This window comes from Nerophis ophidion, linkage group LG01 (genome assembly GCF_033978795.1).
Source record: "Nerophis ophidion isolate RoL-2023_Sa linkage group LG01, RoL_Noph_v1.0, whole genome shotgun sequence".
NCBI classification, from domain to species: domain Eukaryota; kingdom Metazoa; phylum Chordata; class Actinopteri; order Syngnathiformes; family Syngnathidae; genus Nerophis; species Nerophis ophidion.
The window spans coordinates 8,801,000-8,823,704 of NC_084611.1; the positions used below are offsets into that span (position 1 = coordinate 8,801,000).

At 41.9% G+C, this 22,705-nt stretch overlaps 1 protein-coding gene across 11 annotated transcripts in view; it reads left to right on the forward strand.

Moving 5' to 3' along the window:
* Nucleotides 1-22,705, forward strand: part of LOC133549733 (coiled-coil domain-containing protein 158-like) — a 100,301-nt gene that overhangs the window by 39,488 nt on the left and 38,108 nt on the right. For all 11 annotated transcript variants that reach the window (XR_009806169.1, XR_009806173.1, XR_009806172.1 and 8 more), the window contains 5 exons: nt 1,378-1,490; nt 6,515-6,673; nt 6,845-6,937; nt 14,898-15,005; nt 15,165-15,295. Coding sequence is in view for 1 of the 11 variants with exons in the window: in XM_061895477.1 (XP_061751461.1) it covers nt 1,378-1,490; nt 6,515-6,673; nt 6,845-6,937; nt 14,898-15,005; nt 15,165-15,295 (604 nt within the window). In the remaining 10 variants the exon portion in view is untranslated. The remainder of the gene's footprint in view (nt 1-1,377; nt 1,491-6,514; nt 6,674-6,844; nt 6,938-14,897; nt 15,006-15,164; nt 15,296-22,705) is intronic.

Consider the following 22,705-nt stretch of genomic DNA (forward strand, 5'->3'; position numbering starts at 1 on the left):
CTCTTCTTCCTCCAAACACGACGAGTTGAGTTTATACCAAAAAGTTCTATTTTGTTTTCATCTGACCACATGACATTCTCCCAATCCTCTGCTGTATCATCCATGTGCTCTCTGGCAAACTTCAGACGGGCCTGGACATGCACTGGCTTAAGCAGGGGACACGTCTGGCACTGCAGGATTCCCTGTCGGCGTAGAGTGTTACTGATGGTAACTTTTGTTACTTTAGTGCCAGCTATCTGCAGGTCATACACAAGGTCCCCCCGTGTGGTTTTGGGATTTTTGCTCACCGTTCTCATTATCATTCTGACCCCGAGGGATGAGATCTTGCGTAGAGCCCAAGATCGAGGGAGATTTTCTGTTGTCTTGTACGTCTTCCATTTTCTGATAATTGCTCCCACAGTTGATTTTTTTCACACCTAGCTGCAGGTCTATTGTAGATTCACTCTTCCCAGTCTGGTGCAGGTCTACAATTATTTTCCTGGTGTCCTTTGACAGCTCTTTGGTCTTGGCCATAGTGGAGTTCGGAGTCTGACTGTTTGAGGCTGTGAACAGGTGTCTTTTATACGGATAACGAGTTCAAACAGGTGCCATTAATACAGGTAACGAGTGGAGGACAGAAGAGCTTCTTAAAGAAGAAGTTACAGGTCTGTGAGAGCCAGAGATCTTCCTTGTTTGAAGTGACCAAATACTTATTTTCCACCATAATTTACAAATAAGTTCTTTAAAATCCCTACAATGTGAATTCCTGGATTTTTTTTTCACATTCTGTCTCTCACAGTTGAAGTGTACCTATGATGAACATTACAGACCTCTGTCATCATTTTAAGTGGGAGAACTTGCACAATCGGTGGCTGACTAAATTAATTTTTGCCCCACTGTGTATTCTCACTAATAACGACTGTACCACCATATGAGTACGTATTTTCTATTGTTTCAATGAAAATAAAACAGCAAAGTCTATTTGGCTGTCATCTGTTTTATTTATGAAACACAATTGTGTCAAAGTCATGATTTTTTTTTCATGCTTGAAATAAGAAAATTATTACTTTAAATAAGTAGTTTTATACTTGAGAGCGTTGACACAGCTTTGCAACAGTTGATATTCTAGTTTCAAGCGTGTTTTACTCAATATAAGTCATCAAATCTCCATTACAAGCTGTAGTATCTTACTGAGATCATTTAGGACCAAAACCCTTAAAACAAGTAAAACACTCTGCTGAGTGAGAAGAATTATCTTATCAGACATAAAATAAGCAAATATCACCCTTATTTGAGATATTTAATCGTACTTAGATTTCAGTTTTTGCAGTATAGGAGTGTCTTACTGCATCTCTGCCTTCGTATTTATTTTTTCTGTTTTCCTTCCTCCATTCTCAGGCCTCCGAGCGGCCTTGGACATGCAGAAGGAAATCACAGCCGGGAGACGGCAGACGGACACTCTGCAGGCCAGAGTCCGACAACTGGAGGAGACGCTAAAGAAACTGAACCAGGTGAAATAAGCCAGTATTGGCATTGAAAGGTGTTTGCTTCTGCGGTGAAATCGCAACAACTACTAGAACCTTGTGTTCTTTTGCAGTCGCCTACAAAGATTCCTTTTGGCCGAATATTCCTGATAAATGACAATTTCCCACAGGTTGCAACAAAGGGCTACTGTTAAAGTGATAATTAAAGTGCCAGCCACAACACAAAGGAAGCATACATGTAGAGCTGGGTGATATGGCCTTTTTTTAATATCTCAACGTTTTTAGGCCATGACGCGATACAGTGGGGCAAAAAAAGTATTTAGTCAGCCACTGATTGTGCAAGTTCGTCCACTTAAAATGATGACAGAGGTCTGTAATGTTCATCATAGGTACACTTCAACTGTGAGAGACAGAATGTGGGAAAAAAAACCCCTAGGAATTCACATTGTAGGAATTTTAAAGAATTTATTTGTAAATTATGGTGGAAAATAAGTATTTGGTCAACCATTCAAAGCTCTCACTGCTGTAAGGAGGTTTTGGCTCAAAATGTCACGATACATGGCCCCATTCATTCTTTCCTTAACACGGATCAATCGTCCTGTCTCCTTAGCAGGAAAAACAGCCCCAAAGCATGATGTTTCCACCACCATGCTTCACAGTAGGTGTGGTGTCTTGGGATGCAACTCAGTATTCTTCTTCCTCCAAACATGACGAGTTGAGTTGATACCAAAATGGATACATGGATGATACAGCAGAGGATTGGGAGAATGTCATGTGGTCAGATGAAACCAAAATAGAACTTTTTGGTATAAACTCAACTCGTCGTGTTTGGAGGAAGAAGAATACTGAGTTGCATCGCAAGAACACCATACCTACTGTGAAGCATGGGGGTGGAAACATCATGCTTTGGGGCTGTTTTTCTGCTAAGGGGACAGGACGATTGATCCGTGTTAAGGAAAGAATGAATGGGGCCATGTATCGTGAGATTTTGGGCCAAAACCTCCTTCCATCAGTGAGAGCTTTGAATGGTTGACCAAATACTTATTTTCCACCATAATTTACAAATAAATTCTTTAAAATTCCTACAATGTGAATTCCTGGATTTTTTTTTCACATTCTGTCTCTCACAGTTGAAGTGTACCTATGATGAACATTACAGACCTCTGTCATCATTTGAAGTGGGAGAACTTGCACAATCTGTGGCTGACTAAATACTTTTTTGCCCCACAGTATATCTCCATATTTTGCCTTAGCCTTGAATGAACACTTGATACATAAAATCACATCAGTATGATGATTCTATGTGTCTAAAATAAAACATTCTTCTTCATACTGCATTAATATATGCTACTTTTGAACTTTCATGCAGAGAGGGAAATCACAACTAAAAGTGTATTTATTAAGCAGTGGCACAAACATTCATGTCATTTCCAAACAGAAAGTGCAAGATTGTCAGGCATTTTAAAACAAGCTATTAGTGCACTTTTGTGCATGATGTCACTAAGATGACATATCAAAACAACACTCAAGTGCACTTTTTGTACAGAACGCCACTGCAATAGTTTAAAACAAATAAAGTGCACTTTTGTGCATGATGTCACGGAAGATATTTCAATAACTGTCAAATAAAAATGAGCTACATAATAGGACATCCACTGGTGTATGTCCTTCTCTATGTGGTAGGTTCCTGCGGACGTTATCTCCTTCTGTTGTTTACTTTTTTTTTCATACGGTGTTGATCTGGAAATGGTTGCCTCGGCGTGTGTTTTTGCGGCCGCAGGGGGTGCTGGGGCCTATCTCAGCTGCATTCGGGCGGAAGGCGGGGTACACCCTGGACAAGTCATTGCAGGGTGGACCGTAACCCCAAAAAGTGAAAAAACTTGCTTTAAAATTATTATTAGTAGTATTTATTTCTATTAAAAAATGGTCAAAATGTTTGATAATGACATTTTTGCATAATTAGACAATATTTATGTTAAGATTGTTTGTGATTACATGGAGTTGATAGATGTTTTTTCTCCCAAAATAGAAAGAAAGAATACATTTAGTAAGGAAAAGTTACAGTACTTTATTGATACATATTATTTCCAGGCTTCCATCCATCCATCCATTTTCTGCCGCTTATTCCCTTTGGGGTCGCTGGTGCCTATCTCAGCTGCATTCGGGCGGAAGGCGGGGTACACCCTGGACAAGTCATTGCAGGGTGGACCGTAACCCCAAAAAGTGAAAAAACTTGCTTTAAAATTATTATTAGTAGTATTTATTTCTATTAAAAAATGGTCAAAATGTTTGATAATGACATTTTTGCATAATTAGACAATATTTATGTTAAGATTGTTTGTGATTACATGGAGTTGATAGATGTTTTTTCTCCCAAAATAGAAAGAAAGAATACATTTAGTAAGGAAAAGTTACAGTACTTTATTGATACATATTATTTCCAGGCTTCCATCCATCCATCCATTTCTGCCGCTTATTCCCTTTGGGGTCACGGGGGGCGCTGGTGCCTATCTCAGCTACAATCGGGCGGAAGGCGTGGTACACCCTGGACAAGTCGCCACCTCATTGCAGGGCAGACCTTAACCCCAAAAAGTGAAAAAACTTGCTTTAAAATTATTAGTAGTAGTATTTATTTCTATTAAAAAAGGGTCAAAATGTTTGATAATGAAATTTTTGCATAATTAGACAATATTTATGTTAAGATTGTTTGTGATTACATGGAGTAGATTGATGTTTTTTCTCCCAAAATAGAAAGAAAGAATACATTTAGTAAGGAAAAGTTACAGTACTTTATTGATACATATTATTTCCAGGCTTCCATCCATCCATCCATCCATTTTCTGCCGCTTATTCCCTTTGGGGTCGCGGGGGGCACTGGTGCCTATCTCAGCTACAATCGGGCGGAAGGCGTGTACACCCTGGACAAGTCGCTACCTCATTGCAGGCTGGACTGTAACCCCAAAAAGTGAAACAACTTGCTTTAAAATTATTAGTAGTAGTATTTATTTCTATTAAAAAATGGTCGGGATGTTTGATAATGACATTTTTGCATAATTAGACAATATTTATGTTAAGATTGTTTGCGATTACATGGAGTAGAAAGATGTTTTTTCTCCCAAAATAGAAAGAAAGAATACATTTAGTAAGGAAAAGTTACAGTACTTTATTGATACATTTTTTTCCAAGCTTCCATCCATCCATCCATTTCCTGCCGCTTATTCCCTTTGGGGTCGCAGGGGGACGCTGGTGCCCATCTCAGCTATAATCGGGCGGAAGGCGCGTACACCCTGGACAAGTCGCAACCTCATTGCAGGGTGGACCATAACCCCAAAAAGTGAAAAAACTTGCTTTAAAATTATTATTAGTAGTATTTATTTCTATTAAAAAATGGTCAAAATGTTTGATAATGACATTTTTGCATAATTAGACAATATTTATGTTAAGATTTTTTGTGATTACATGGAGTAGATAGATGTTTTTTCTCCCAAAATAGAAAGAAAGAATACATTTAGTGAGGAAAAGTTACAGTACTTTATTGATACATATTATTTCCAGGCTTCCATCCATCCATCCATTTTCTGCCGCTTATTCCCTTTGGGGTCGCGGGGGGCGCTGGTGTCTATCTCAGCTACAACCGGGCGGAAGGCGTGGTACACCCTGGACAAGTCGCAACCTCATTGCAGGGTGGACCGTAACCCCAAAAAGTGAAAAAACTTGCTTTAAAATTATTATTAGTAGTATTTATTTCTATTAAAAAATGGTCAAAATGTTTGATAATGACATTTTTGCATAATTAGACAATATTTAAGTTAAGATTGTTTGTGATTACATGGTGTAGATAGATGTTTTTTCTCCCAAAATAGAAAGAAAGAATACATTTTGTGAGGAAAAGTTACAGTACTTTATTGATACATATTATTTCCAGGCTTCCATCCATCCATCCATTTTCTGCCGCTTATTCTCTTTGGGGTCACGGGGGGCGCTGGCGCCTATCTCAGCTACAATCGGGCGGAAGGTGGGGTACACCCTGGACAAGTCGCCACCTCATTGCAGGGTGGACCGTAACCCCAAAAAGTGAAAAAACTTGCTTTAAAATTATTATTAGTAGTATTTATTTCTATTAAAAAATGGTCCAAATGTTTGATAATGACATTTTTGCATAGACAATATTTATGTTAAGATTGTTTGTGATTACATGGAGTAGATAGATGTTTTTTCTCCCAAAATAGAAAGAAAGAATACATTTTGTGAGGAAAAGTTACAGTACTTTATTGATACATATTATTTCCAGGCTTCCATCCATCCATCCATCCATTATTTGCCGCTTATTCCCTTTGGGGTCGCGGGTGCCTATCTCAGCTGCAATCGGGCGGAAGGCGGGGTACACCCTGGACAAGTCGCCACCTCATCGCAGGGCCAACACAGATAGACAGACAACATTCACACTCACATTCACACACTAGGGCCAATTTAGTGTTGCCAATCAACCTATCCCCAGGTGCATGTCTTTGGAAGTGGGAGGAAGATGGAGTACATGCAAACTCCACACAGAAAGATCCCGAGCTATTCAGGACCTTCGTGTTGTGAGGCAGACGCACTAACCCCTCTGCCACCGTGAAGCCAATATTTCTAGGCTTTTGAGGGCCAAATAAAATGATGTGGCGGGCCACATTTGGCTCCCCGGGCCTTGAGTTTGACACCTGTGTGCTAAATGATCATCTCTATGCTATTTACAGCCATTGGGGGGCTGATTAAGAAGCATCTTTTTTTTTTAGTAAAGTCTGCTGGATGTAGTTGGTCACTGCACCACCTGGACCCAATGTGAGAGGACTGTAACCCCAAAAAGTGGGAAAAAAACCCCCCAAAATATTTCCATGTTTTCCACATTCAAAATTGTTCCTTGCCCTCCACAAATATAAATCAGCTGTATGATCCTCCTAACCATCAAACGCCAATGCAACCAACACCTTTCGTCCTCGGGAAAGCTACTAATTCTCCATTTTGAGTCCCGCAGTAACACGTATGCTTTTTTTCGCTGGCTCTCTTCTCAGGAGAGGTTCTACCAAGACGTGGAGAACCGGCGTCAGGTCCGCCAGCTGGCCTTTGTCGAGCAGGAGAAGAGGCAACTTGCTCACCAACTGGACGCCGTCTGCTCCAAAGACAAACATTTAAGGGAGAGGATCGGCGAGCTGGAGGCCATCCTTCACAAGGTGCACCTCGTTCATTCACTCTGCTTTTAATTTGCCAGCCTAAAATTAGTTCAAATAGACTTTATCTGTATTTCTGACAGGAACCAGATAAAACTCTGGCGGTTTACACACTGCTTATCGTTTACTTTCTTCTGTTTTTCCTCAACGTGTTCTTGGGGATCCTCACTAAAGACGGCCGAGAGCTTTGCCAACTGTCAAGATTTTATCCAGCTGAAGGAGCAGGAGTTCTTCCGCCTAAAAGTCAAACACATCCTGGACTTGAAGGTAGAGGTCGTAGCAACCCACTCTTGGTTTACAACTATTATTTTAAAGAGGACCTATTAGGCAAAACCAGCTTTTTGTAGCTATTGGTACCCATTTTTGTGTATTTGGGATCTGTTACAAATATGCGCCACACTGTGAACCCACACCAAACAAGAATGACAAACACATTTCAGGAGAACATCCGCACCGTAACAAAACATGAATTACCATGAATTGATTAACGTGGACCCCGACTTAAATGAGTTGAAAAACTTATTCGGGTGTTACCATTTAATGGTCAATTGTACGGAATATGTACTGTACTGTGCAATCTACTAATACAAGTTTCAATCAAAAAATTCAATCAATCAAAACATGAATCAATCAATCAATCAATGTTTACTTATATAGCCCTAAATCACTAGTGTCTCAAAGGGCTGCACAAACCACTACGACATCCTCGGTAGGCCCACATAAGGGCAAGGAAAACTCACACCCAGTGGGACGTCGGTGACAATGATGACTATGAGAACCTTGGAGAGGAGGAAAGCAATGGATGTCGAGCGGGTCTAACATGATACTGTGAAAGTTCAACATGATACTGTGAAAGTTCAATCCATAATGGATCCAACACAGTCGCGAGAGTCCAGTCCAAAGCGGATCCAACACAGCAGCGAGAGTCCCGTTCAGAGCGGAGCCAGCAGGAAACCATCCCAAGCGGAGGCGGATCAGCAGCGCAGAGATGTCCCCAGCCGATACACAGGCGAGCAGTACATGGCCACCGGATCGGACCGGACCCCCTCCACAAGGGAGAGTGGGACATAGAAGAGAAAGAAAAGAAACGGCAGATCAACTGGTCTAAAAAGGGAGTCTATTTAAATGCTAGAGTATACAAATGAGTTTTAAGGTGAGACTTAAATGCTTCTACTGAGGTGGCATCTCGAACTGTTACCGGGAGGGCATTCCAGAGTACTGGAGCCCGAACGGAAAACGCTCTATAGCCCGCAGACTTTTTTGGGGCTTTGGGAATCACTAATAAAAAACATAAACACAACAGAACAAATACCCAGAACCCCTTGCAGCACTAACTCTTCCGGGATACTACAATGTGAAATCAAAGCATTTATAAAACAATCTTGCCTTCCTTCCCAATTGTGACATATACGTGGTAGAAATTTACCCACAGTGCTTTGCGCGAGTCCACGCTATAATCAATAAGCTCCTCCTATTCCTCTATTCTCTTGTCGTGAGGCTGGCTGGCTCGTACATGCGCATGCATCCTCCACTGTTGCCATTTTTCATATAAAATAGTGTTTAGTTTGAACTTATATTTTTTAGTAGACCCGCTAAAGCACTAAAAACTAGAGATGTCCGATAATGGCTTTTTTGCCGATATTCCGATATTGTCCAACTCTTAATTACCGATACCGATATCAAACGATACCGATATGTATATATATATAGTTGTGGAATGAACACATTATTATGCCTAATTTTGTTGTGATGCCCCACTGGATGGATTAAACCATGGGTGTCAAACTCTGGCCCTTGATGCAATATCAAATTAACATTAGAGCTGGCCCGCTGCTGTAACACCGCATTCACCGCTAATACTCTTACTTGCCAACCCTCCCGAATATCCCAGGAGACTCCCGAAGTTCAGTGTCCCTCCCCAACAATATTGGGGGTGGGCCTTAAAGGCACTGCCTTTGGCGTTCTCTACAACCTGTCGCCACGTCCGCTTTTCTTCCATACAAACAGCGTGCCGGCCCAGTCACATAATATATGCGGCTTATACACACAAACAAGTGAATGCAAGGCATACTTGGTCAACAGCCATACAGGTCAAACTGAGGGTGGCCGTATAAACAACTTGAACACTGTTACAAATATGCGCCACACTGTGAACCCACACCAATCCAATCCAATCCACTTTATTTATATACCACATTTAAACAACAATAACGTTTCCAAAGTGCTGCACAGCCATGTTAAAAACAATTGTAAAAAAAATAAAATAAAATAAAATAAATAAAAATAAAAAAAGTATATATATATATATATATTATGCTCCACCAATGACTGAATAAAAACAAAAAATAAATAAATACAAAACCAATAAAAACAATATAAAAACAAATATGATTAAAACTATTTTAAAGGGAAAAATCAATCAAAACAGTAAAATAGAAATCAAAGTGTATAAAAAACACAGAATCACACATTTTGGGAGAACACCCGCACTGTAACACAGCATAAACACAACAGAACAACCCCTTGCAGCACTAACTCTTCCGGGACGGGACAGTATACACCCCCCACTTTCACCAAACCCCGTCCACCGCATTTTTATTTAAATTTTATTTGTTATGCCATTGATATTTTTTAATTATTTTTATTATTTGAAACTCGATTTTGCATGTCACTATAAATGTATACACTGTAAGCCCTGCTTGTTCAAGATTCAATGCAAAACTTGTTTGGGTCCCTATTAAAAGATTAATTTGTTCAACCTCGGCCCGCTGCTTTGTTCGGTTTTAAATTTTGGCCCACTCTGTATTTGAGTGTGACAACCCTGGATTAAACAATGTAACAAGGTTTTCTAAAATAAATCAACTCAAGTTATGGCAAAAAAAATGCCAACATGGCACTGCCATATTTATTATTGAAGTCACAAAGTGCATTATTTTTGTTGAACATGCCTCAAAACGGCAGCTTGGAATTTGGGACATGCTCTCCCTGAGAGAGCATGAGGAGTTTGAGGTAGGCGGGGTTGAGGTGGGAGGGAGGGCAGCGGGGGGTGTATATTGTAGTATCCCGGAAGAGTTAGTGCTGCAAGGGGATCTGGGTATTTGTTCTGTTGTGTTTATGTTTGGATTTATTGAATTTTTGATTGAAACTTTTATTAGTAGATTGCACAGTACAGTACATATTCCGTACAATTGACCATTAAATGGTAACACCCGAATAAGATTTTCAACTCGTTTAATCAATTTATGGTAATTCATGTTTTGTTACGGTGCGGATGTTCTCCCGAAATGTGTTAGTCATTCTTGTTTGGTGTGGGTTCACTGTGTGGCGCATATTTGTAACAGTGTCAAAGTTGTTTATACGGCCACCCTCAGTGTGATCTGTATGGCTGTTGACCAAGTATGCATTGCATTCACTTGTGTGTTTGTACAAGCCGTACATATTATGTGATTGGGCCGGCATGCAAAGGTTTATTGGCGCTCTGTACTTCTCCCTAAGTCATACATTTTACTTTTTGAAACCGATTCCGATAATCTTGAAACCGATACCGATAATTTCCTATATTACAATTTAAAACATTTATCGGCCGATAATATCAGCAGTCCGGTATTAATCGGACATCTCTACTAAAAACTACAACAAAGATGTCGGGGAGAAGATGCTGTCGAAGTGGAGGCATGTAAACACGACTGCCCTCAAAACGGCGCACCATGAAGAGACGGTCAGAAAGCCACTTGAAAATGCTCCGTAAAACATAATCTATGCAACATTTTGACCAACAAACACAAGGAATAAAATGTAGTAAAAAAAAAAAATCATAATATGACCTCGTTAAATGTAAAAAATAAAAAAAAAGTGATTTTTTTTAAAAACAATTGACATTTATCAACACACACAAAAGCGTATTTTTTTGGACCATAGAGTGCAGCGGATTATAAGGCACACGGCCGATGAGCAGGTCTATTCGGGTCTATTTTCTTACAAAAGGCTCACAGGATTATAAGACACATTAAATAATGTTATGAATTTTTTTTCTACATTCAAAACACTTTCTTGTGGTCTACATAACATGTAACGGTGGTCAACATTGTGCATTTTCCCGCTGCATCAAGCGGTGCGGCTTCGTATCTTGCCAAAATCGTACTAAAACGTTTTGACGGATTGTCGAGTGCCGCGTGTAATGTTCCATATTCTCAATGAAACATCAACGTTGCGGTGTTGCTTGCTTACGGGCCCTTGCTGGTGCCATTTATTCAACGGGCGTCAACTTGCAGTCCGCACGTATCTCTTATATGTGACTGACATCCACTGGTCACACTTATCACACCATGTACCAAATAAAATTGCTTCGAGGTCTGTAAGCGCAACCAGAACCCAGAATTTTTTTTTTTTTTGGAGGATCTTTTTAAGCGCGCCTTATAGTCTGAAAAATACCCCACGGTTGAATATCAATCAATCAATCAAGCCCCAAATCACAAATGTCTCAAAGGACTGCACAAATCATTACGACTACAACATCCTCGGAAGAACCCACAAAAGGGCAAGGAAAACTCACACCCAGTGGGCAGGGAGAATTCACATCCAGTGGGACGCCAGTGACTATGAGAAACCTTGGAGAGGACCTCAGATGTGGGCAACCCCCCCACCCCTCTAGGGGACCGAAAGCAATGGATGTCGAGCGGGTCTAACATGATACTGTGAAAGTTCAATCCATAGTGGCTCCAACACAGCCGTGAGAGTTCAGTTCAAAGCAGATCCAAGACAGCAGCGAGAGTCCCGTCCACAGGAAACCATCCCAAGCGGAGGCGGATCAGCAGCGTAGAGATGTCCCCAACCGATACAGGCGAGCGGTCCATCCTGGGTCCCGACGAGCGGTCCATCCTGGGTCTCGACTCTGTACAGCCAGTACTTCATCCAGGGTCATCGGACCGGACCCCCTCCACAAGGGAGGGGGGGACATAGGAGAAAAAAGAAAAGAAGCGGCAGATCAACTGATCTAAAAAGGAGGTCTATTTAAAGGCCAGAGTATACAGATGAGTTTTAAGGTGAGACTTAAATGCTTCTACTGAGGTAGCATCTCGAACTGTTACCGGGAGGGCATTCCAGAGTACTGGAGCCCGAACGGAAAACGCTCTATAGCCCGCAGACTTTTTTTGGGCTCTAGGAATCACTAATAAGCCGGAGTCTTTTGAAGGCAGATTTCTTGCCGGGACATATGGTACAATACAATGGGCAAGATAGGATGGCGCTAGACCGTGTAGTATTTTATACGTAAGTAGTAAAACCTTAAAGTCACATCTTAAGTGCACAGGAAGCCAGTGCAGGTGAGCCAGTACAGGTATATATGTATGTATATATGTATATAAAGGTATATACAGTACAGGCGTAATGTGATCAAACTTTCTTGTTCTTGTCAAAAGTCTAGCAGCCGCATTTTGTACCAACTGTAATCTTTTAATGCTAGACATGGGGAGACCCGAAAATAATACGTTACAGTAATCGAGGCGAGACGTAACAAACGCATGGATAATGATCTCGGCGTCTTCAGTGGACAAAATGGAGCGAATTTTAGCGATATTACGGAGATGAAAAAAGGCCGTTTTAGTAACGCTTTTAATGTGTGACTCAAAGGAGAGAGTTGGGTCGAAGATAATACACAGATTTTTTACCGAGTCACCTTGTTTTATTATTTGGTTGTCAAATGTTAAAGTTGTATTATTAAATAGGTGTCTGTGTCTAGCAGGACCGATAATCAGCATTTCCGTTTTTTTGGCGTTAAGTTGCAAAAAATTAACGGACATCCATTGTTTAATTTCATTAAGACACGCTTCCAACTGACTACAGTCCGGCGTGTTGGTCAGCTTTAGGGGCATGTAGATACTAGTATTGATATCCAGGTACCAGGAATTGGTACACTATCGGTTCAAATGTGAAAGTTACCCAACCCTATGTAGTATTTACAGTATATATGTAGTTAATTTAGTAATGTTATGCTTGAAAGTGCTTGATTTAAGCCCAAAATATAGAGAATATGTAGAAATTCGAGGCGCAATGTGCCCAGAGACGAATGTATTGTGTATATACTACTGCATTTCTGACATTTTTGTTGTGTGCGGCAAGGTTTGTCCTCATGTGAAATATGAGTCCCCGCTTATTAAAGTTTGGGAAACACGGTATTAGATTGTGCAGATACTTCCCCAGCGTCAGAATGGTAAATGTCCTTTTTTTATTGCAACTTATTCATTAGCAGTTTAATCGGAATCCTCCTCAACTCCCTGTCAAAGTCCTGAAGGCCCTTAAGGCGAGGCACATAAAGTCAAGACACTGCGGGTTCACATGGAGAGCAACAGGCGGTTACACCCAATTCTGATAGATTTAAACTACAACTCACGGACGTCTTCAATGCCCGCCAAGTTTGAATCCAAAAAGCAATTATAAATAGGCAGAGGTCTGATAGCTGCCATTTTACCTAACAAAAGTAAGTCAAGTCATTTGCCATTAATTGCACATCAACATAAAAACATGCACAGCATTTACTTGTAAGACTAAATCCCGAAAAACCTTCCCGAGTCATGGTGCAGGAAAAATTTCAAACAGCACAAAAATTCAACAAATATTGCAACGCATAACAGAACCTACTCATTCATTAAACTTTGTGGATCTTAGTAAAAAAAAACTTAGAGCAGCACGGTGGGACAGGGGTTAGTGCATGTGCCTCACAATACAAAGGTCCTGAGTAGTCCTGGGTTCAAACCCGGGCTTGGGATCTTTCTGTGTGGCGTTTGCATGTTCTCCCCGTGACTGCGTGGGTTCCCTTTGTGTATTCCGGCTTCCTCTCACCTCCAAAGACATGCACCTGGGGATAGGCCCCGCCCACCTCCAAAGACATGCACCTGGGGATAGGCCCCTCCCACCTCCAAAGACATGCACCTGGGGATAGGTTGCTTGGCGACACTAAATTGGCCCTAGTGTGCTAATGTTGTCTATCTGTGTTGGCCCTGTGATGAGGCGGCGACTTGTCCAGGGTGTACACCACCTTCCGCCCGAATGCAGCTGAGATAGGCTCCAGCACCCCCCGCGACCCCAAAAGGGACAAGCGGTAGAAAATGGATGGATATTTAAAAAAAAAAAACTTAAATCAGTGCAAAACAAATAAAAACTACACCCATTTAAATCCATTCCAAGGGATGATGGGAAAATATGCTAAACACGCTCTCCGCGCTTATCCATGTTTGGCGCATTTTAGCTGCATGATATTGCTGGTTGATTAAAAAACCTTAAGGAGATCGTCACGGAAGTAAACAAGGTGGGGGTCGAATTTTCATACATACTCGGAATAACCATGTGAAGGTTTTCCTCCTGGGTGGGTTCTCCTGGCTGACAGATCTTCAGGAGCCTGGTAGATAGTCTGAATACAGTATTTTATTTGCATGCACACACGCAGCCATTGATTTCCAGAAATATATGATTTTGTTTCAGTCCCTGGCGCCAACTCCAAACTCCCCCGTCTCAAACCTGCTGCTGCTAATAAAGGCGACAGGTGATTAGATAACAAGGCCCGCCTGGGCCATTTACTCACCTGTCACTGTCTTCGAGGCTGCTGCTAATAAAGGCGACAGGTGATTAGATAACAAGGCCCGCCTGGGCCATTTACTCACCTGTCACTGTCTTCGAGGCTGCTGCTAATAAAGGCGACAGGTGATTAGATAACAAGGCCCACCTGGGCCATCCACTCACCTGTCACTGTCTTCGAGGCTGCTGCTAATAAAGGCGACAGGTGATTAGATAACAAGGCCCACCTGGGCCATCTACTCACCTGTCACTGTCTTCGAGGCTGCTGCTAATAAAGGCGACAGGTGATTAGATAACAAGGCCCGCCTGGGCCATTTACTCACCTGTCACTGTCTTTGAGGCTGGTCCTTGCAGGCCACGCCACCCTCCTCAAAGCAATTATAATAATTATTAATTATATATCCATTATATTATAATAATATATATATATATATATATATATATATATATTACTTTGCATGCAGTTGGCTTTTGGCCCCCAGACAAATGTTTTCAAACCCAGTGAAAAAGTGTGGACACCCTTGATTTAGGTGCTTTCTGCTCTTATATCTTGGAATGATCCATCCTGGCCCTCAGTCACTGGGTACGGTAAAATAAACACCATGGGTAAATAATGTCCCTCCCCTATATCGAGGAATATTGTGTGTGTTATCCGCAGGAGTTCCAAGGTCCAAACGTAACTCCACCTGAACTGGACTCTCCGACCTTGAATGCACTCGGTGATCTTCATCCCTCCGCCCAGGACGCCTGCAACGCCCAGATCAAGGTAACAATATGTATCGCTCTTATATCCGCGCGCTCATCAGTGTTTATTTTGGCTGACTCAGCACATCTGCTCGGCCTTTACCGCACCGTACATTCCTGCAGGACGCCGAGGTCACCTGGGTAAAACGTTGACGTAGTCTCTCCTTTCTCCTTCTGCAAGGAGCGGCGGGAGAGCCTCGCCCCGGGCCGGCTGGGAGCGCTCTCACAGAACCCGGGAGGAGGACCACCCACAGACAACGGCGCCGCCCCCGGGAGGAGGTCCCCGCCGGCGAGAGCGCACAGACCCGCATTGTACGTCTGGCCTCCGCTTCACATACACTAGGAGGATTAACTTTGTTCTCAGGCTAGCTGTTTGGAAGGGGGGGAAAAAAAACATGTGATGCTACAAAGTAGAAGAGAGAGGAAGTCATTGTATGGCTGCTACATAAGATTAGACAGACTTTAGAGCTAAATACAGTAAAAATAATAATCCATTCCAGGATGCCGCTCGAACGGTTTCTACCGTAAGAAATAATGGAAAGAGCAATTGAGGTCAAACCTTTGAATTTACATTCAATGATTCTGGTAACGTGAACATAATGAGTAGGGGGGTTTCTTTTTCACTTCCTTGAGTAGATGGATGGATGCATAGATAGATAGATAGTACTTTATTGATTCCTTCAGGTTAGTTCCTTCAGGAAAATTTCAATTTTCTACGAGAGAATACTAGAGTAGTCATCATACATTTTATTATGTAGTTTGAATAGTTATAAAAGGCTTCATTACTTCACGGGCTTCACGGTGGCAGAGGGGTTAGTGCCTCACAAAACGAAGTTTCTGCAGTCCTGGGTTCAAATCCAGGCTCGGGATCTTTCTGTGTGGAGTTTGCATGTTCTCCTCGTAAATGCGTGAATGCGTGGGTTCCCTCCGGGTACTCCGGCTTCCTCCCACTTCCAAAGACATGTACCTGGGGATAGTTTGATTGGCAACACTAGTGAAGTGAAGTGAATTATATTTATATAGCACTTTTTCTCTAGTGACTCAAAGCGCTTTACAGAGTGAAACCCAATATCTAAGTTACATTCAAACAAGTGTGGGTGGCACTGGGAGCAGGTGGGTCAAGTGTCTTGCCCAAGGACACAACGGCAGTGACTAGGTTGGCAGAAGCGGGAATTGAACCTGCAACCCTCAAGTTGCTGGCACAGCCGCTCTACCAACCGAGCTAAACACTAAATGGTCCCTAGTGTGTGAATGTGAGTGTGAATGTTGTCTGTCTATCTGTGTTGGCCCTGCGATGAGGTGGCGACTTGTCCAGGGTGTACCCCGCCTTCCGTCCGATTGTAGCTGAGATAGGCGCCAGCGCCCCCCGCGACCCCAAAAGGGAATAAGCGGTAGAAAATGGATGGATGGATGGCTTCATTACTCACACAGATCAATGGTAGATGTGATATCAGAAGGTGTTGACCGAGCCTGTTCGTTTATCGGACGCTAAATACATTGATTCCATAGGTTATTTTTTTTTTATAAATGTTTTTATTGAAAAAAAAAAAAAAAAAAAATGTATAACATTTATTTATAACATTTTAAACATTTATTTTATTTTATTTTATTTTTTTAATAAATGTTTTTATTGGGGCTTCACAGTGGCAGAGGGGTTAGTGCGTCTGCCTCACAATACGAAGGTCCTGCAGTCCTGGGTTCAAATCCAGGCTCTGGATCTTTCTGTGTGGAGTTTGCATGTTCTCCCCGTGAATGCGTGGGTTCCCTCCGGGTACTCCGGCTTCCTCCCACTTCCAAAGACATGCACCTGGGGATAGGTTGATTGGCAACACTAAATGGTCCCTAGTGTGTGAATGTGAGTGTGAATGTTGTCTATGCCCTGCGATGAGGTGGCGACTTGTCCAGGGTGTACCCCGCCTTCCGCCCGATTGTAGCTGAGATAGGCGCCAGCGCCCCTCGCGACCCCGAAAGGGAATAAGCGGTAGAAAATGGATGGATGGATGGTTTTTATTGAATTTGACAGGTATTACAATGTACAATAGAACAACAGTCAACACATTTTCCCCTTTTTTTTCCCCCACCCACTTCCAAGAACAGCAACCCAACCCATACCCCGTACACACATAAACCCCCCTGCCCCCCAGGTCCTACATAAGTTAAAGGTACAGTCACAAATGGCAAACAATTAGTACATCGCTTTCTTCTCAACATAGGCAGATAGTAAATATACACCAGGAATAAATATAAAAAAATTAGGGCTGGGCAACGATTAAAAATTTTAATCGAAGTTAATCGCACTATTTCTCTGATTAATCGCGATTAACTGCATTGTATACGCAAAGCCCAATAATGAATTCAAAAGTATTGTGTAGTGCACCTTTATTGGAATATTCTCCCACATGAACAAAAGCGCCAAAACATTTGTTGTGCAAGCACAATTTAAATCAGTCCTTGTTAAACAGTAGCAGTTAAATAGCATATTTTATGAAAATCAACTCCAAAAATGTAAATACAAACATTTAAGCTTATTGCCACTGCCAGGGTATTTAAGTTATCCTGTTTGTTATGGAAAATAAATATAATCTACATACAAATCTCTGAGCCACAATCATAACATCTGAACAGGCAATTTCTGAGGTAACAGCAGAAACATTTTTTTTTATCAGGGATCTTATGTTTAAAAAACCTATATTATAGGTAGTGGGCTGTTTTAACAATATTAATAATGTTGTGTTTATTCTGCGTAGTGCACTTAAAATAATTATGACCATATCTAGGAATTGATATGATGGGAATTTTCCGATTGTTTGCTTGGTGCTTTGATAAACTGCACGCATCATATACATGGTACTATATTGTGATGTTATGAGCCAGGGAATTAAGAACTACCCTACCCAGCATGCAACAGGAGTGACGAGCATGTATAGGTTGTGTCGCCATGACAGCATCTTGTATGTTGTGATATGCACGCTCTGAAAGCAAACGTTAAGAACTCAGCCAACACTCCTGGTCTGCATTATTCATAAATAGACAGACAACACATATACTCCGCTGCTTCACAGATGTATGCTAGCTAGCCGGTCTAGCAAGCACGCGTCATTCAGTCCAAAACGGCCCGATCTATCCACATCCAGAATTGTCTGGCGGTCGTAAGTGATCCCGGAGTGACCACGCTGTAAGCCAGCCAGGAAATTTGCAGAATTGTCCGGTATTTTTGCCAAATGTTCCATCTTTACCAAGAGCCCCTCGACGCCGAAGCTTTTCCGGGCGACGCCATCTTGTTAAGAAAAGGCGTTAACAAAATAAAAGCATGTAAACAACATACTTTCACTGTTATGCTGATGACACCCAACTCTACATGCCCCTAAAGCTGACCAACACGCCGGATTGTAGTCAGCTGGAGGCGTGTCTTAATGAAATTAAACAATGGATGTCCGCTAACTTTTTGCAACTCAACGCCAAAAAAACGGAAATGCTGATTATCGGTCCTGCTAGACACCGAACTCTATTTAATAATACAACTCTAACATTTGACAACCAAACAATTAAACAAGGCGACACGGTAAAGAATCTGGGTATTATCTTCGACCCAACTCTCTCCTTTGAGGCACACATTAAAAGCGTTACTAAAACGGCCTTCTTTCATCTCCGTAACATCGCTAAAATTCGCTCCATTCTGTCCACTAAAGACGCTGAGATCATTATCCATGCGTTTGTTACGTCTCGCCTCGACTACTGTAACGTATTATTTTCGGGTCTCCCCATGTCTAGCATTAAAAGATTACAGTTGGTACAAAATGCGGCTGCTAGACTTTTGACAAGAACAAGAAAGTTTGATCACATTACACCTGTACTGTATATACCTTTATATACATATATACATACATATATACCTGTACTGGCTCACCTGCACTGGCTTCCTGTGCACTTAAGATGTGACTTTAAGGTTTTACTACTTACGTATAAAATACTACACGGTCTAGCTCCATCTTATCTTGCCGATTGTATTGTACCATATGTCCCGGCAAGAAATCTGTGTTCAAAGGATTCCGGCTTATTAGTGATTCCCAAAGCCCAAAAAAAGTCTGCGGGCTATAGAGCGTTTTCCGTTCGGGCTCCAGTACTCTGGAATACCCTCCCGGTAACAGTTCGCGATGCCACCTCAGTAGAAGCATTTAAGTCTCACCTTAAAACTCATTTGTATACTCTAGCCTTTAAATAGACTCCCTTTTTAGACCAGTTGATCTGCCGTTTCTTTTCTTTTTCTTCTATGTCCCACTCTCCCGTGTGGAGGGGGTCCGGTCCGATCCGGTGGCCATGTACTGCTTGCCTGTGTATCGGCTGGGGACATCTCTGCGCTGCTGGTCCGCCTACGCTTGGGATGGTTTCCTGCTGGCTCCGCTGTGAACGGGACTCTCGCTGCTGTGTCTTGGATCCTCTTTGGACTGGACACTCGCGACTGTGTTGGATCCATTGTGGATTGAACTTTCACAGTATCATGTTAGACCCGCTCGACATCCATTGCTTTCCTCCTCTCCAAGGTTCTCATAGTCATCATTGTCACCGACGTCCCACTGGGTGTGAGTTTTCCTTGCCCTTATGTGGGCCTACCGAGGATGTCGTGGTGGTTTGTGCAGCCCTTTGAGACACTAGTGATTTAGGGCTATATAAGTAAACATTGATTGATTGATTGATACGCAAATGTGCGATAAAATAATTGTCGGCGTTAATAGATTGATGAGTTAACGTGTACTTAACGCATTAATTTGCCCGCCCCTAAAAAAAATAAATAAAAAGAAGCTGTTTTATGAAAGGTGAACTTTTCATGTGTCCTGTAGCGTCTTTAATTTGGCTTTGTAGTCAACCATACAGCCCCAAACAAAATAAAACTTCTCAGGTGCCCCCCCCCTAAGATTTAACTTTATTTTTTCCGGATCTAAATACATCATAAGGTCTTTAAGCCATAAGGAGGCTTTGGGGCAGAAAGGTGACTTCCACTCCAGCAAAATTCTCCTACGTGCTAATAAGGATGCAAAGGCGATACTATCCTTAAATTTTCTCTTTATTTGGGGATCTGATACCGTCCCAAAAATAGCCATTTCTGCACATGGTTCAGATTTAAATCCAGTGGTTTAGCAAGGTGTTTGAAAATAGTTGTCCAGTAATCCAGCAAATGGGGACAAGACAATTTGCTAACCATTTCATAGGTTATTTTGCATAAAGATCCCATAAAATGTATAAATAGACCTGAAATGCGTTTTATTTGCTCAACATCGAAATATGTTGACCAAGCTTGATTGATTTTAGAGACGCTTCAAGACGCTAACTTAGTAGATTATTTCACGTACGTTTGTATATTGATATCAGACCAGGACACTCCTACTAAAAAGTGTAAAAAGTTAACCGCTGTCAATATATAAATATAAAAACTTGGTGGTTTGCATGTGGCAAACCACTATCTAACATACAGTAACTTTAAAGGCCTACTGAAATGAGATGTTCTTATTCAAACGGGGATAGCAGGTCCATTCTATGTGTCATACTTGATCATTTCGCGATATTGCCATATTTTTGCTGAAAGGATTTAGTAGAGAACATCCACGATAAAGTTCGCAACTTTTGGTCGCTAATAAATAAGCCTTGTCTTTACGGGAAGATGTGCGCGTGATGTCACTGGTTGTAGGGCTCCTCACATCCTCACATTGTTTATAATGTGAGCCTCCAGCAGCAAGAGCTATTCGGACCGAGAAAGCGAAAATTTCCCCATTAATTTGAGCAAGGATGAAAGATTCGTGGATGAGGAAATTTAAAAGTGACAGACTAGAAAAAAGAAAAAAAAAGGCGATCGCATTGGGAGCAATTGAGACGTTTTTAGACACATTTACTAGGATAATTTTGGAAAATCCCTTATCTTTCTATTGTGTTGCTAGTGTTTTAGTGCGTTAAATAGTACCTGATAGTCGGAGGGGTGTGTAGACGCCAGTCTCTGAGAGAATTAGTCACGGCAGCTGCAGCACGACAGAAGCTCCGCTGATCTCCGGTAAGAGGCGACTTATTTCCACAATTTTCTCACCGAAAACTGCCGGTCGACATTTAATCGAGATCCATGTTCGCTTGACCGCTCTGATCCATAGTAAAGCTTCACCTAGGGGAATTTTAAACATGGAAACACTGTGTGTTTGTTTGGCTGAAGGTTAAAGCTTTCCACCTCCATCTTTCTACTTTGACATCTCCATTATTAATTGAACAAATTGCAAAAGATTCAACAACACAGATGTCCAAATTACTGAGTAATTATGCGATGAAAAGAGACGACTTTTAGCCGCAAGTGGTGCGGGAAATTTAAAATTGTAATTTAGTAAATTAAACCGGCCGTATTGGCATGTGTTGCAATGTTAATATTTCATCATTAATATACAAACTATCAGACTGCGTGGTCGGTAGTAGTGGCTTTCAGTAGGCCTTTAAAAACAAAAGACCCCACAGGGTTGTAGGGCTCCTCACATCCTCACATTGTTTATAATCATAGCCTCCAGCAGCAAGAGCTATTCGGACCGAGAAAGCGACAATTTCCCCATTAATTTGAGCGAGGATGAAAGATTTGTGGATGAGGAAAGTTAGAGTGAAGCACAAAAAAAGAAAGAAAAGGCGACGGCTCCAGGCGGCAGCAGTGTGAGTGTTTCAGATGTAATTAGACACATTTACTAGGATAATTCTGGAAGATCCCTTATCTGCTTATTGTTTTAATAGTGTTTTAGTGAGATTGTAAAGTCATACCTGAAAGTCGGATGGCTGCGGTGAACGCCAGCGTCCCTGAGAGAAGCAGAGGAGCCAAGATCACACTTCTTACCATTAATGCTTCCTGAGCACTAATCAGAGGCAGCATTTAAGCTTGTCTTTGCCAGTCAGTCGCCCTGGCGTCAATGTGATCTTTTCTCGCTCTGTGCTGACTTGTTTCATGCCTTGCCTTGTTTCGTGCTTCATGCCATGCCAAGTAAGTTTTGTTTGATTTATGCTCATAGTCTGTTAATGCGTTAGCTTTCTTCCTTAGCCCAAGTTGTGCCTCCGCTGTGAGCGATTTTTGTTTGTATCTTTTTTTGGTTTAAATTAAGTCATGTTTTTACCTAAATGCCATGTCCCGAGTAGTCCGTCTGCCTTCCTGGGAGAACGACCCCGCAGCAAGCTGCGACCCCCCCCCATCAAGACATAAAATACTTCTTACAATACTTCTTCTTGAAGTGGTGTGGCGCAGTGGGAGAGTGGCCGTGCGCAACCCGAGGGTCCCTGGTTCAAATCCCACCTAGAACCAACCTCGTCACGTCCGTTGTGTCCTGAGCAAGACACTTCACCCTTGCTCCTGATGGGTGCTGGTTAGCGCCTTGCATGGCAGCTCCCTCCATCCGTGTGTGAATGTGTGTGTGAATGGGTGAATGTGGAAGTAGTGTCAAAGCGCTTTGAGTACCTTGAAGGTAGAAAAGCGCTATACAAGTACAACCCATTTATTTATTTACAATTAATGCGACTTCTTGAACAGGTGCGGTAGGAAACGGATGGATGGATTTAAATGTTTTATATTTTGAACGTTATTTTTAGCACTGTGAATTCCAGCGGAATTATTCATAATTATCGCGTTAAGCAATGTCAGCTAAAGATTTATCCGAGAGCCAGATGCAGTCATCAAACGAGCCACATCTGGCTCTAGAGCCATAGGTTCCCTACCCG